Source organism: Chiloscyllium plagiosum, unplaced genomic scaffold, assembly GCF_037043375.1.
Source record: "Chiloscyllium plagiosum isolate Xiang-an unplaced genomic scaffold, Cpla_swu_hap1 HiC_scaffold_17, whole genome shotgun sequence".
NCBI lineage: Eukaryota > Metazoa > Chordata > Chondrichthyes > Orectolobiformes > Hemiscylliidae > Chiloscyllium > Chiloscyllium plagiosum.
The window spans coordinates 53,007,128-53,021,508 of NW_028270155.1; the positions used below are offsets into that span (position 1 = coordinate 53,007,128).

General features: G+C 38.9%; 1 protein-coding gene across 5 annotated transcripts in view; it reads right to left on the reverse strand.

The window, feature by feature from the left end:
• Positions 1-14,381, reverse strand: part of dpep2 (dipeptidase 2) — a 93,164-nt gene that overhangs the window by 41,925 nt on the left and 36,858 nt on the right. For 4 of the 5 annotated variants that reach the window (XR_015759962.1, XM_087995915.1, XM_043707024.2 and 1 more), the window contains 4 exons: positions 12,270-12,468; positions 11,344-11,470; positions 5,428-5,557; positions 5,200-5,341 (listed from right to left, as the gene is read on the reverse strand). Coding sequence is in view for 4 of the 5 variants with exons in the window: in XM_043707021.2 (XP_043562956.2) it covers positions 5,200-5,341; positions 5,428-5,557; positions 11,344-11,470; positions 12,270-12,468 (598 nt within the window). In the remaining variant the exon portion in view is untranslated. Of the gene's footprint in view, positions 1-5,199; positions 5,342-5,427; positions 5,558-11,343; positions 11,471-12,269; positions 12,469-13,153; positions 13,235-14,381 lie in introns of those variants that run through there. The other variant, XM_043707027.2, reaches the window with a different exon arrangement.

Here is a 14,381-nt window from a genome sequence, read left to right on the forward strand (position 1 = left end):
GAAGTCATGTCTCACCAACTTGATTACGTTTTTTGAGGAGGTGACAAGGATGATTGATGAGAGAAGGGCAGTGGATACTGTCTACATGGACTCTAGTAAGTCATTAGATAAGGTCCCTCATGGCAGGCTGGTATAGGGTGAACTGGCTAGATGGATATAAAACTGGCTTGGTCTTGGAAGACAAAGTGGCAGCGGTGGAAGGGTCCTTTTTAACTGAAGATCAGCAACTAGTGGTGTCCCACAGGGATCAGTGCTGGGACCTTTGTTGTTTGTAATATCTATAAATGATCTGGACAAAAATGCAGGTAGCTTGTTTAGTAAGTTTGCAGATGACAACATTGTGAGAGGCATAGATAGGGTGGATAGTCAGAGGCTTTTTCCTATGGTGGAAAGGTCAACAATAAGAGGGCAGGTGAGAAGGAGAAAGTTTAGGGGAGAATTGCAGGGAAAATTGTTCACACAGAAGTGGAAGTGGTAGAGGCAGGGACATTAGCAACATTTACAACTTATCTTGATAGACATGTAAACACGAGGCGAACAAAGGGACAGAAAACACATATGGGCAGTAGGTATCGGGTCTAAATAAGGGTTAGGAATCTTAGTGGGCTGAAGGGCCTGTTCCTGTGCTGTATTTTATTGTGTAAATGTAATGATAATATGGATGACTTAATGTAAATGATAGGGAAATTGATGTGTACACAGCCTACTTACCCATTCACCTTGACTTCAGGTTTTACATTCACTCCTTGTTCCTCAATTTGTTAAGCAAAACTCTCCTGCCATATTCCTCTGCCCCGCCTTCATTTGCTCAAAATTTCTTTCTTATAATTCTGCAAGATGCTTTATGACATTGTAAATGCCACATTTAGTCCGGGACCATGCTGTCTGTCTGATTTACCAAAACATTCTTCAATAATTTTTTAAAAACAGTTGCCATTTATCTACTATGTCCATACTGTATTACTTTTTCTGTTCTATAAGTATTACTACTAGTTTAATTCCTGCAAGATTTCTGATGAACGTGTTCGATTTGATTTCCCATCCAGAAATCCTAACCAATTCCCCACCTGTACACTTTTACTGGATCCAATTGATGCTTTGGAATTTGTAAACTATGTACAGCATATCTCTTCCTTTACATTACAAACACATAACCTGTAAAGTTACTACACAATTGGACCTTTTGGCTGGAAAATGCAAAGGCAACCACCATGCTGCAGTTCTTCAATTTCTGCAGGTGGTGGGGGGAGCGTTGGATGGTTTAGCATCAACTAGAAGGAACCAGGGAAGGCCTGTGAAATCATGCTGGAGAAAATAGCATATCCTGAAAAAGGAGATTCTTGATTTCAAAATTAATACCTAGTACATTTAAACATATACATAGGCTGAAATCAGACCATACTTCCTTTTGGCCTTGTCATATTTTTGGAGAATTGTTATATTTGTAATTAAACAGCAAAATTTTTAGTTTGTTTGTACAATTTTATGTCAAACATTCTGAATCTCATTCTTGTTGACTGTATTGAGCTAACTGACACTTTGATGTGAAACATGTCCATTCTTTATTTCTCCACATTTAACAAACGATCGAATACCAAATCAATTCCAACATTAGTGAAGTGGATACAGGCTGCTTGTTTGCATTTTCAGTGACCAATTACTGCATGGCTTCTGTCCATTGGTTTTTCTTACATGGAGCTGATCAGCTCCTGGAGTCCATAAAAGCATACCAAAAGACAACAGATTTCATAACCAGCACCTCAGTGATTTCTTTGGAGCCAGGTTGAGGGGTGTGTTAGACAAGTTACCCATGCAGAAAGCAGGCAGAGGCTCAATGAACTGAATGGCCTCCTTTTTATCTAATCATTCTCCAATTCTACGATTTCAATGTTGAGGTACCTACACAGTGACTAAACAAACGGTATGTTGAAATCACTATACATGCACCAACTCAAATAAAAGGAGCTGTATTATTTTGGAAATTAGCATATCTTGTGCTGGTGTTCATGATTTCACAATGCAGAATTTCAACACTGCTTCACTTAGTTTTTCAAGACCAATTACTGATTACCTGTTAGGATAAAATGTTGACTTTTAAATGAGTACTGACATTAATACATTGTGACTAACCAATGAAAAGAAAGACCCAGCAACATGTGTCAACAAAACGTACTTTTAGAAAAATATTAATGGTTGATTAAGCAAGCCAACATTTTGGAACAGAAGTATGTTGCAATCAGGTTTCACCAGAATGCAATATCAGTGGGTTTGTGGTTTGGACTTGTCTTTAATTGCAATGGAGATGATACTCCAAAGGTTTACGAGATTGGTGCTTGGGATGAAGGAATTGCTATATGATGAGAATCTGAGTAAATCTGTATATAGTCTCTACAGTTTGCAGGGATAGAGGTGATCTACAATATTCTGAAGGGGCTTGATAAGGTAAACACAGAGATTGTTTCCACTTATCAGGGGATCTGAAACATTCAGGCAGTTTCAGGACAAAGGGGGTAGGGAAATTACTTCACTCAAATGAATGTGAAATTTTAAAATTTTCTGCCCCAATGCCCCATTGTTGACTACAATTAAAGCTGGGGTAAATAAGTATGTTGATATCTCAGAGAATCAAGGGTAATGGGAAGCAGACAGGAAAATGATCAATCATGGCCATAGTGAATGACTGAGCAGACTTGATGGGTCATACCTTTCATTTGTGCACTAATTTCTTGTGCTTTTTTTTAAAACATAGATTACTTACAGTGTGGAACTAGGCCCTTCGGCCCAACTAGGCCCTTCGGCCCAACAAGTCCACACCGACCTGCCGAAGCGCAACCCACCCAGACCCATTCCCTTACATTTACCCCTTCACCTAACACTACGGGCAATTTAACATGGCCAATTCACCTAACCTGCACATTTTTGGACTGTGGGAGGAAACCGGAGCACCCGGAGGAAACCCACTCAGACACGGGAAGAATGCGCAAACTCCACACAGTCAGTCGCCTGAGGCGGGAATTGAACCCAGGTCTCTGGCGCTGTGAGGCAGCAGTGATAACCACTGTGCTACCATGCCACCCACTTTTGTGGGCAAAGATAATTGAATTGTGGCAGAAACAGACAGCATATAAACTTTACAGTCCACCAGCATAAAAAGCCACAGTTTGCAAGAATGGTGAAAAACCAGAAATAAAGAATCTGGATCTGAAAGTGACCTTCATAACAAAACAGATGAATCGACAACGCAAGTAGAAATAAATAAGTATGACTTACATTTAAGAAGAACAGGAAACTAGGAGAAGGTGATACAATATCTCTCTTAAGTAGGCATGACATCAGTTACAGTAGCGAAAAATGCCCTTAGTTCAGAAAATCAAGATCAGAATGGATGGAGATAAGAAATAGAAAAGGTTAGAAGTTACTTTTTGGGAATGGTTGAAAGACACAGTAGTAGTAGCTATATTGAGGACAGAATATACGGGAAGAAAGGTACTGCAATAACAATGGAGTGATTTCAATCACTTATATAGGAGAGGTCAGATTGACAATCACAAGGGTACGAAGACGGATTTCACTAAAGTGTATTCGAAAAATAAGTTAAAAAGTGGGACATTGGAAAGCAGCGGCAACATTTACTAGCAGCAAATATGTATTCTTAGATTAGATTAGATTAGGTTACAGTGTGGAAACAGGCCCTTCGGCCCAACAAGTCCACACCGATCCGCCGAAGCGAAACCCACCCATACCCCTACATTTACCCCTTACCTAACACTACGGGCAATTTAGTATGGCCAATTCACCTGACCCTGCACATCTTTGGACTGTGGGAGGGAACCGGAGCACCCGGAGGAAACCCACGCAGACACGGGGAGAACATGCAAACTCCATACAGTCAGTCGCCTGAGGCGGGAATTGAACCCGGGTCTCTGGCGCTGTGAGGCAGCAGTGCTAACCACTTGTGCAAAAGAAGGACTCAAAGGGAAGTATCATAGAATCCCTCCAGTGTGGAAGCAGGCATTTGGCCCCTGAGTCCACGCTGACCCTCTGAACAACATCCCACCCAGACCCACCCTACTACCTCATTCCTGTAAGCTTGACTTTTCCATCACTAACCCACCTAGCCTGCACACTCCTGGACACTATGGGTAATTTAGCATGGCCAGTCTACCTAACCTGCACATCTTTGGACTGTGGGAGGAAATCAGAGCACTCAGACAAAATCCCATGCAGATACGAGGAGAATGTGCAAACTCCACATGAACAGTCTTCTGAGGGTGGAATTGACCTGGGTCCCTGGTGCTGTGAAGATGCTAAACACTGAGCTACCATCTTGCCCTAGGAATACAGAGTTATTAGAATTTATTTTTGCTATTACCTGGATTGTGTGAGTGTGCACTTAAGGGGAATCAAAATTAACATAACAGGGAGAAGGAAATAGAGGATATAAAGAAGAGTTTGATAAGAAATTCTGAGGGATGCTCATCGAGAGCATGAACATTACCATTTGCTGAATGGCCTATTTCTTCACTGTATACTTTGCAAGATAAAACATATCCCAGAAAAATAGTCTGTTAAATAATTGAGCAAAATGTTTTTAGTAAAATGCTCTTATAAAGCACCTTTAAGATGAGCTTAAAAAAATGGGACCATCATCAGGAAATTTGTGAAGATCCTAAAAGCCAGTCAGGCTCTAACAAAACTCAGTGCCCGTGTAATAAAGTAACCAGTAGTCTTTATGTCATGATGTGCAACAATTATGTGTAACAAAACCAATAGAATAGAGACTTTGCATGAGATTGGTCAGGCAGGAAGGCCAGAGGAAATGGTTCATTGTAAGCTCAGCCTACAACAGTCAGATAAAAATATCACCTCTCCCAGGGCTGTAAGGATTGTGGAAAATAATCTGAATCTAGTTCCCAGACCAAAAAAAAACACACATTTGTTCATGACCTGGGAAACTGTGGCTTCAAACTCAGGGAAATGGAACTAAATCAGTGTGTGCAACTTTATGAGATTGCCATTAAAGGTATCTTGTTATCTCTCCAGAAGGGACATTACTCCAGCTCTGTCCTGCTCCAAATTTGACTGAACGTTCTCAATGCTGGCAGTCAGTTCCAAGATTGGAAATTTTAAAATTCAAGCACAAAACAGTAATTTCTGTTTATCATCACACTATGAAAAATGTTGAACTAAATGTCATACCATGGTGTGTGGCAGTTGTGCGTCAAGGACATAGAGCGCACTCCAAGTTCATAAAACATCCTTAAGGCTGCCAGACTGCTGTCAATGGAGTGTCCTCCTTCAATGCTGATGAGACAAGCTATTTTTTTAGTCTTGTTAATGCCTAGAATCAAAGAAATTCACACATTATTATCATAGACGTAAATTCAAAAATGCCCAATTTCCAGATGAGACATTCACAACAGGTACCTTCTGAAGTTGTAACCAACTCAAAGTCTGGATACTTCATGCACATCCGTTTGATGACATCTATCTGTTCCAGGGTCAGGCGAACAGCATCTTTGTGTTGGGCTGAGCACAGTACAAATGAAGACCACACCTACAATGAATAATGAAATCAGTTTGTATTTATTGCATACATTGTGACTTTTGAGAATGCTGTTGTTTGAGCAAGATGAAAGGTAAGATGAAACATCATGTATGTATATAATAGACAACCTGAGAAATTAGCTGATTCAAATATTGGGAGGATCAAAGCCATTATCTCTATGCACCTTATTTCAAGGAATGGTAGAAATGCATACAGATATCTGCCATTTTGCTCATTGTAGACATGCCAGCCAAAAACAAACTAAATCACTGCTCAGCTCTTGAACAGTTGCAGGTTTTTTGTAGGTTACAGAACCACAAGTGCATATCCAAGTACATTTTAAATGCCATGAGGGTTTCTGCCTCTGCTACCCTTTAGGCTATGAAAGACCACCCCATGGGTAAAATTATTCTTCTTTAAATACTATTGTTTATATTGTAAATCTCAGCACCCTCATTATCTCCTCTTTGTTAAAACTAATTTAATGGAATATTGCTACTGTTGTGGTGTTTTATGACAGATGAATAAACATTGATAGCTATTCATTTATTTTCAACTCACAATAATCAAGGATTGATTTTAGCTTAACAAATCCACAGATTGCAAGTTTTAGGCAGTTCAGCAGAGAATGACTCGGGTAAGAAGCAAATATAGCTTCTACCTTAAAAAGAGTACAGAACACTTCAAGGAAAGCACCATTACCTCAGAAGAAAATATTAGCTTGTACGACTTGCAGACCAAGAATGTGTGGTCAATAGTCTGATGGTTATTAAACATCTAAGTTCTCACTTTTGGGAACGCTCGTGTAAGAAGACTTCACAGTTCACAGGAAAGAACTGGGATATCCAACAATGTCAAACTTCAAGTTTTTGATTTGGAGATGCTGGTGTTGGACTGGGGTGGACAAAGTTAAAAATCACACAACACCAAGTTATAGTCCAACAGGTTTATTTGGAAAGTTCATTAGGAAGGAGCAGTGCTCCAAAAGCTATTGCTTCCAAATAAACCTTTGGACTATAACCTGGCGTTGTGTGATTTTTAACTTCAAGTTTTTGCAATGCAAGGTAATTTCTGCCATTGAATTGTAGTAAAGTGATGGGATTAGGGAATAGTTTGAAACTTTGTCTTACTTGACATTTTATCTTTCTTTGTGCTCTATACCTGGATAACTCGGTTTGTTTATTTTGTTTCTGTTTTCTGTGTAATAAACTCCTGGATGTTTAAGAAAAGCTGCAGCCTCAAATGAAAAAAGTTTCATTCGCTGACCATTACATCAACTCAAAGAAAGTTACCTATCGAGCCAGGTTTAGACCTGGGATCTGTCTTGTCCAGTATTACCATCATAACAGTTTGTGTTCCTCACAGCCCTGTTTACCATTTCATTTTCTGCCTGTTTAGCTTTTATTTCTCCTGGTTTTCTCCACATTTTATTTTCTTGGATTGGCATTGATTGGATGGCTATCTGCTTCCATTTTAGTTGTTTATTTTTGATAAATATCTCATTGGTGACAAGATTGATGGTTATACACTTGTGCTGTGAGACAGAAGAAGAATGTCAAGATTAAATTGTGGAGGCAGGAGATCTGATACGCACGTTTGATGATTATCTTTCAGAATTGGAAAGTTTATACACTGAACCTTCTGCCAGAAAATCAGATCAATGGTGATTTAAGCAAATTACTACTGATGTTAGAAATCTGAAACAAACAGTGATTATTGAAAAATCTCAGCAGGTCTGGCAGCAGCTGAAGAGATAGAAACAGAGTTAACATTTTGAGTCTGGTATAACTCTTTGTCCGAACTTCTTATTCTGAACTCTAACTCAATTTCTTTCTGCACAGATCCTGCCAGACCTCCTGAGTTTCTCCATCATTCCCTGTGTTTGTGAGAGATTATATTTGTCTGGGTAGCTTGAAGGATTAGACTGCCATTTCTCATTCCATACTTCCTTACAGATAAGTTATAGCAAATAATTTTGTTTCCATTTTGCCATTTTCCAATACCCAGTCGCCAGTCCCTCATCCTGAAGAGTTAAGTAATATTGTGCTATTATTCTACAGGCTTTGGCCAACTTGCTCTAATTCACGAAGTGCCCAGTTTTCGTTCATGATCTAGATAATTGGAGGTTGTGTTCTCAGGTAAGCATGTAAACTAAACCCAAACCTTTGCCTTCCCAATGACTACACAAATGAACTTCAGCACAGGTCCAACCTAACAAGTAGGAACGACCTAGTTAAGTTTCTCCCATCAGATCCAGGGACACCAAGCAGATTGGAGCACTTCCCCTGCTGTAGTTAGGGACAGTCAGCTTAATTCAGCTCAAACTGGGCACTTTTTGATTCATTCAGCTTAGCTGCTGCCTGGATAAACTTACTGAGCCAAGCAGCTGATTTTATGGGAAAGTCTGAGGCTACACAAGACAGAAAGAAAGATCTGGTCAGTTAACTTAAGATTTACCAAATCTGGAAAATTGCTTTTCATATGTTTGTGAAATAAATTAACAGTTTGTTTTTGGCCATTAAGAAAAATTAAGATATTGCAGCAATATGAAGTTGATATAGATCAACCATGATCTTATTAAACTGGAGAACAACTCAAAGGGCTGAATAGACTATTGCTGCTTTTAGTTTTTCTGTTGAGAATAAGGATTGATAAGAAGGGTCACTTAAACTGGAGTAAAGTTTATTTTCTGTTATAATTTCTGTTCACTCCTTTACTCAAAATTCTAATTCCATTTGTAAAACATCAGCATCACATTTTTGTTGAATTCTCATCCACATCCTTCCATCATAAATAAAGGTTAATTAAAACTCTGTTTCTTTTGCAGTTGGTAATTCACTCAGTAATGTGTATACTTAAAGTGATTCACAGTGAAATGCTGCTGCTACTTGCAGTTATTCCTCCCTGTGGTTCTGCTGTCATGGAATGTTGTGGTCTGTCTTGTGCCATTTTCACTTATGAAGTTACTTATCTACAACCACCCTGTGACATCCAGCATCCGACGTTGTCTGGGTTGAACCCTCTTTCAGCTGACCTCTACTTTGCAATCTAGAAGACATCTCTGTAGCTTTTCTACTCCAACCAAATGGCCAAAATACTGACATTTTGTTTTCTGGATGTCATTTTTTGAGTTCTATTTCATTTTCAGTATCTTTTCGTTGATCATAAACTTTGTACATGGAACTTTTAGCACATGTTTTAACATCCACATTTCAATGTCTTTTATTTTCTTCCACAGATTATTAATTCTTAATTCTAAGGCATACAGGCTCATTGATAGAATGTAGCATTTTGAGTGTTATTTCTTGTTACAAGCTTGAGTTTCCTTGTTGTTAACTTGTCCTTCACCTTAAAATTACTTCTGGCTATCTCTATCCTTTGAACTTCCCCATCACATCTGCTATATTCTATAATAATTTAATCCTAAATAGAGAAAATTATCTGCTTGTTCCAATGTGATAGCATCCATTTTAATCTTCACTCGAGTTTCTTCTAATTCTTTTACCTATTTTTGTTAATGTAAAGTTATTATAGATCTTCATTTCAGAATATAAAAGATTAAAATTGCACAGGCCTCAATAATTTGAGCTGATGTTATAATAGATGTCAATTAGGCAACTAATTAGCTAGACTGGAGTGCCTAGTCTCCTTTCACTTTCTGTTAAGTATAAAGGCCCTAATTGAAGTGATTTTAAATAGTCTAAGGAAATTATACTAACAGAATTAACATAACATTTCATTTTGTAACCATTGAGAATCATGTTAGAATTCCATTGTGCAAACAGAAGACCCTAAGGGTCCTCAAGAAATTAATCTCGTGTTCTAAACTGCTCATGTCTTTCTAAAGAGCTTGGGTGCATGATGGCTCAGTGATTAGCACTGCTGCCTCAGTGCCAGGGACCCTGGTTTGATTCCAAACTTAGGTGACTGTGTGGAAATTGCACATTCTCCCTATATCTGCATGGATTTCTCCCACAGTCCAAATATTTGCAGATTAAGTGAATTAGCCATGGTAAATGCGGGGTTATAGGGATAGGGTAATGGACTAAGTGTAGAGTCAGAGGTTCAGTACAGATTCAAGGAGCTGAATAGCCTCTTTCCACACTGTTGGGATTCCATGAATTTAACCACTAAATTACAGTATATAATTACATCTTGTTAACCCTAGATTTTAAATAGTGGTATCAAGAAGCAATGAGACTTTGCTTGAGATGTAACTTTTGGATACCCAGGACTGCTGACCAGGAGAACAGCTTAAATTATTTGAATGTTCCTTAATTCAGTGGAAACGCTACCTAAATATTTGATTTTAGATGTTGGACATTAAGCTTTGAGTAAATGTTTTGACTGAAAAAATTATATTTACCTGAAATTCCTTATGCTGGCTTAAAAGAATGAACCATGTAACTGCAAAACCAAATCAAACTGATTTAAACTGACCCTTAACTGAGAGTATGCATGAATTATTTCAGCCCTGGAACAGGCAAGGATTAACTTCATCACATCATGTACAATCACATAACACCAAGGAAACCAAGGCACTGGAAACAGTATGACAACGAGTATAACAAAATCCCTGGTTGTGGTAGAGAAGGAACCCATTACAAAGTACAGCCTAACAGAGTGCAGAGCTGTACACAAGAGATCTCATGATGATCTCCATATGCTCCACTGCCTACAATCAAAGCAGAAAATAAAGCCTGTAGAGATCTATAAACAGTTGCCTGACTTGTGATGGTTTGTTATAAATTAATGCTAAATAAATTCTCTGTCTGCTTTCTGTCACCTTCTTATCTCACCTCCAAAACCTATCTAAAATGTAAAGCAGAGACCAACACTGTGCAAAACCTGCAGCCCAAAACGGTGAATAATTTAGAATTAAATGGACCAGTCTCACTCAAAAAGATCACAAATTCAGCTAGAATGGTGAAAATATCCATTTTTGAAGGAACAGGATGAACACCTGCAGAAAACGTTTCCAGACTTTTAACCTCTTGATGCCTGACATGAATATTACTTTTAACATTATGGCATTGGCTACAGTTGTCCAGATATTCAGGTCTGTCACAGTGGTTTTTTAAAGATTGCCATTAACCAAGCAGCTGAGAATTTAAAATAATCACCACTACAACTTCCAAACTGCCCTGTGGAAGACCATTCCATTGTATTTGAAAAGGCAACTCATCGCCACCGTCTTGAGGAAATTAGGGAATGCCAATAAATGCTGGCCCTGGCAGTAATGCCCATATGCTATGAAATAATTGTGAAAATACATTCCCAGTATGGGATGAAACTGCCGTATGCAAGGTGTAAAATGGCTTTGGCCAGGTCATGGCCTAAAGCTTCAATATTCAACTAAAGCACTTGTTAATTTGAAATGATAAAATTGTTGCTCATTACGAAAGTTCAATGCACTCTACCAGCCATTTCATGTTCTCCATAATTCACACCTTGCAGAATGTACCAGGCACTTCGGTTCAAAACAAGGCTTTTTTTTTCTATTCATTCATGGGATGTGAACATCTCTGGCCAGGTCAGCATTTGTTTCTCATCCCAAGTTGCCCTTGAGAAGGTGAGGTGCATTCTTGAGCCACTTTAGTCCACTTCATGTACATATACCGACAATGGTGTTAGGGAGGGTGTTCCAGGATTCTGATCCAACGACACTGATGGTAGGGCCATATATAATCCAACTCAGGATGGTATGTGGCTCAGAGGGTTGACATGAGGTAGGGAGAGAGGGGAAGGAACAAGCAATGAAAGGAAAGCAGAAGAAGAAAATTGAGAAAATATACCTGGGCTCCTACATTTCCTTCTTTTAGTTTGTTAATATTTGTATTTGTCTTGTTCAAAGTTTTCAAGTCAACTGCAGTCAGGTTGTTGTTAAAGTATCTTCTCAGTTGTAGTGCTAAATCATTGTGGCTAAGACCAATAACAAATAATTATCAGCTTATTCAAAATGCTACCTGTAGAAGTTAAATTATTTTGATTCTGGTTAACAGTATTTGGCCAATATTTGTTCATCCAACTTACAGTCTCCCATCACTGAAAGCAATCATTTCTTAAATAATGATTTTGACTTAATTTCAGAAGTATTTTTCATGTGTTGGTTATTAATTGTCAATCTTATCTCATTCCATTCCTATCTATGCAGAGAACAACCTGCAAAGGGGTCTTTTTCTATCACTGCACCAATTCCCCTTTGTACCCAAAGGATTTATCCTTGGCTCCCTTTATTTCTCAGCTACATTCTCACCCAAAAGCAGAATGTCATTTATTCTGACAACACTCAAGTCCGCTATCTTTCAACCCCATTCCACTGCTACTGATTCCTCATAGTCTTGTCTGCTACTACTTGCAATCATAAATTTTGCCCAACCAAATTCAGTTATGAACTCTATTCCTTACCCACTGACTTTCATTGGTCGCCATTGGACCAAAGCAGATTATTCAAACTTGATGCCCTATTTGACTCAGTTGAACTTCCAGCCTCAAATATGCTCCATTATGTACCAAGAATACTACCTTTTTCCACCTCTCTTTACCCGTATCAGCCTTTGTTCCTTTCTGTTAATGCTACTACTTATTTTATTTAGTTTAACATGCTCTGTTGCTGGATTTCAATTTGTTTCTCATTTCTAAATATTTTACACTGCGGTGAACTAAGTTTTCTAAATAGTGAATACTGAGTGAGGAAGTAAGATAAATATAGTGAACATACCCATCGATTAAACGAGCAGATTCCATGATTTCAATTACTTTCTTGCTTCTTTGGGCCACCAGTCTGGTGGAAAGTAGTAAGAGTGGAAATAAAACTGGGTAGAATGGTGCCCAGAAACCCATCTTGCCAGAAACAATATTGCTCTCAGAATTGGGGAGATACGATAAGTGACATTCTATATGACAATGGACACAATGAGCTGCGAGGAGAAAACAAAACAAGTGCAGAATTAAATCTGTGCCACAACTCTTTCATTCAGAGACAGATGCTGTACTGAGGCTGCTGGAAATAATTGCTTCTTTTTCTTGTTGAAGGGTGAATGTATGTATTTGTGACTGGGTGGTGGAGGGAGGAGAAGAGATTGGGAAAAAAAAAAGAGTTTCCAGAAGATTCCAACTGACTAATGGATATTTATGCTCACTTTTATCTAGTGTGGCTTACTCACTGCAGTTCAGAGAGAAGAATGGGGAAAACATATTTATAAAGTTCTGTTCAAGACTCAAAGCACTCCACAGTGAATAAAACTTCGTGAAGTACAGCCACTATCATTATGTTGGATACAATGCAGTCAAATCACACACTGCAACATCCCAAAATTTTAAAGGATTACCATGTCATTGTACTTTCAGCAATGTTCTTTAATGGATGAATGTTAGGCAGTACAGTAGGGACATCATAGGGAACAATGGACTAATACTAATGTTACTGGAGTAGCAATCCAGAAAACTCAGGCGTATACACCAAGAACATGAATTCAGAATCACTGCAGCAACTGGTGACATTTTAAGTTCAATGAATTAGTAAATCTGGATTTTTTTTTAAAAAAGCTGGTCATTAGCCTCAAAAAAAAAAGTCCTTTGGAGAAGAAAATTCACCGTCCTTACCTGAATTATTCAACAAGTTGCTTCAGAACAGCACAATGGTTGGTTCTTAACTTGCCCTCTGAAATGTCCTGGGGAAGGCTATCTGGTTTGATTTAATCGGTCTCTGTAGCAGGAATGGCAATGGAACATTGGCCCAATCAACATGGCAGAGCTCTCATTATAAACGTTTGTGGGGCTTCTGTCAATATTGGGAGAGCTGAACCACCGATTAATCAAGCAACAGCCTGATATAGTCATACTCCGAATCATACCTTATAAATGTGCCAGACACAATCACCACCATTACTGGATACATCCTTTTCCATCGATAGGACAGACCCACTGAAGATGGCCCACTGTGGCACACAGTCAGCAAGCAATTGCCCTCAATATTGACTCTAGATCTATGAAGCGTCATGGTATCAGGTCAAAGAATGGCAAAAGAAACATGCAGTTAATGGCTTTCATGTTCCTCCATGCCAAGCCCCTTTTCCCAGAAAGAAAAACCTTGTGAGTTACACAGACTGATCCAACTCATTTCACATACATCAAAATACGGCTCTGGTATGACCAGTACCTTCACTGTGTGACTTTTTTTAATGTGTTTTTTTGCCTCAGTGTTAGAACAGGAACTGACAGCAATAAAGACATATAATGTACTCAGTGTAAGGCACTTCAATAGCCACCACCGAGAGTAGCTTGGTACATTACTGATCATCTAGCCAAGTCATGAAGAACGTTATTTTTCTGACAAGGCCTGCAATAGGTGGTGAGGGAAAACTAGTGAAAGGAGAAAATAGCTAGACTTCATCCTCACCTAGCTACCTGTCATAGAGGGGTCTGATCATGACAGTATTGGTAGGTATGGTCAGCACACAGTCCTTATGGAGACAAAGTCCCATCAACATAGAACTTCAGAAACCATGGAAAAATGATACAACACAGAAGGGGGGCATTCGGCCCAGCTGTCCATGCCATCCCAAAGACACCCAGATGTGTTTTCTAAATAGATCCATAGAAATTACACACTGAGGGTACCCTCCATTATATTGTGTGGCAATTACCAATAAGCTAAATGGGATAGATTTTGAACAGACTCAACAGTTCAGAACAGAGCACCAATGAGACACAGGGAGCAATAAACAACAGAATTGTGCTCACCACAATAAGTAGCCTGTGATTTGACGTACTCCTCAATCTACCCTTTCTATCAACAACAGATCAGCTCTAGTTCAATGAGAAGTGCAGG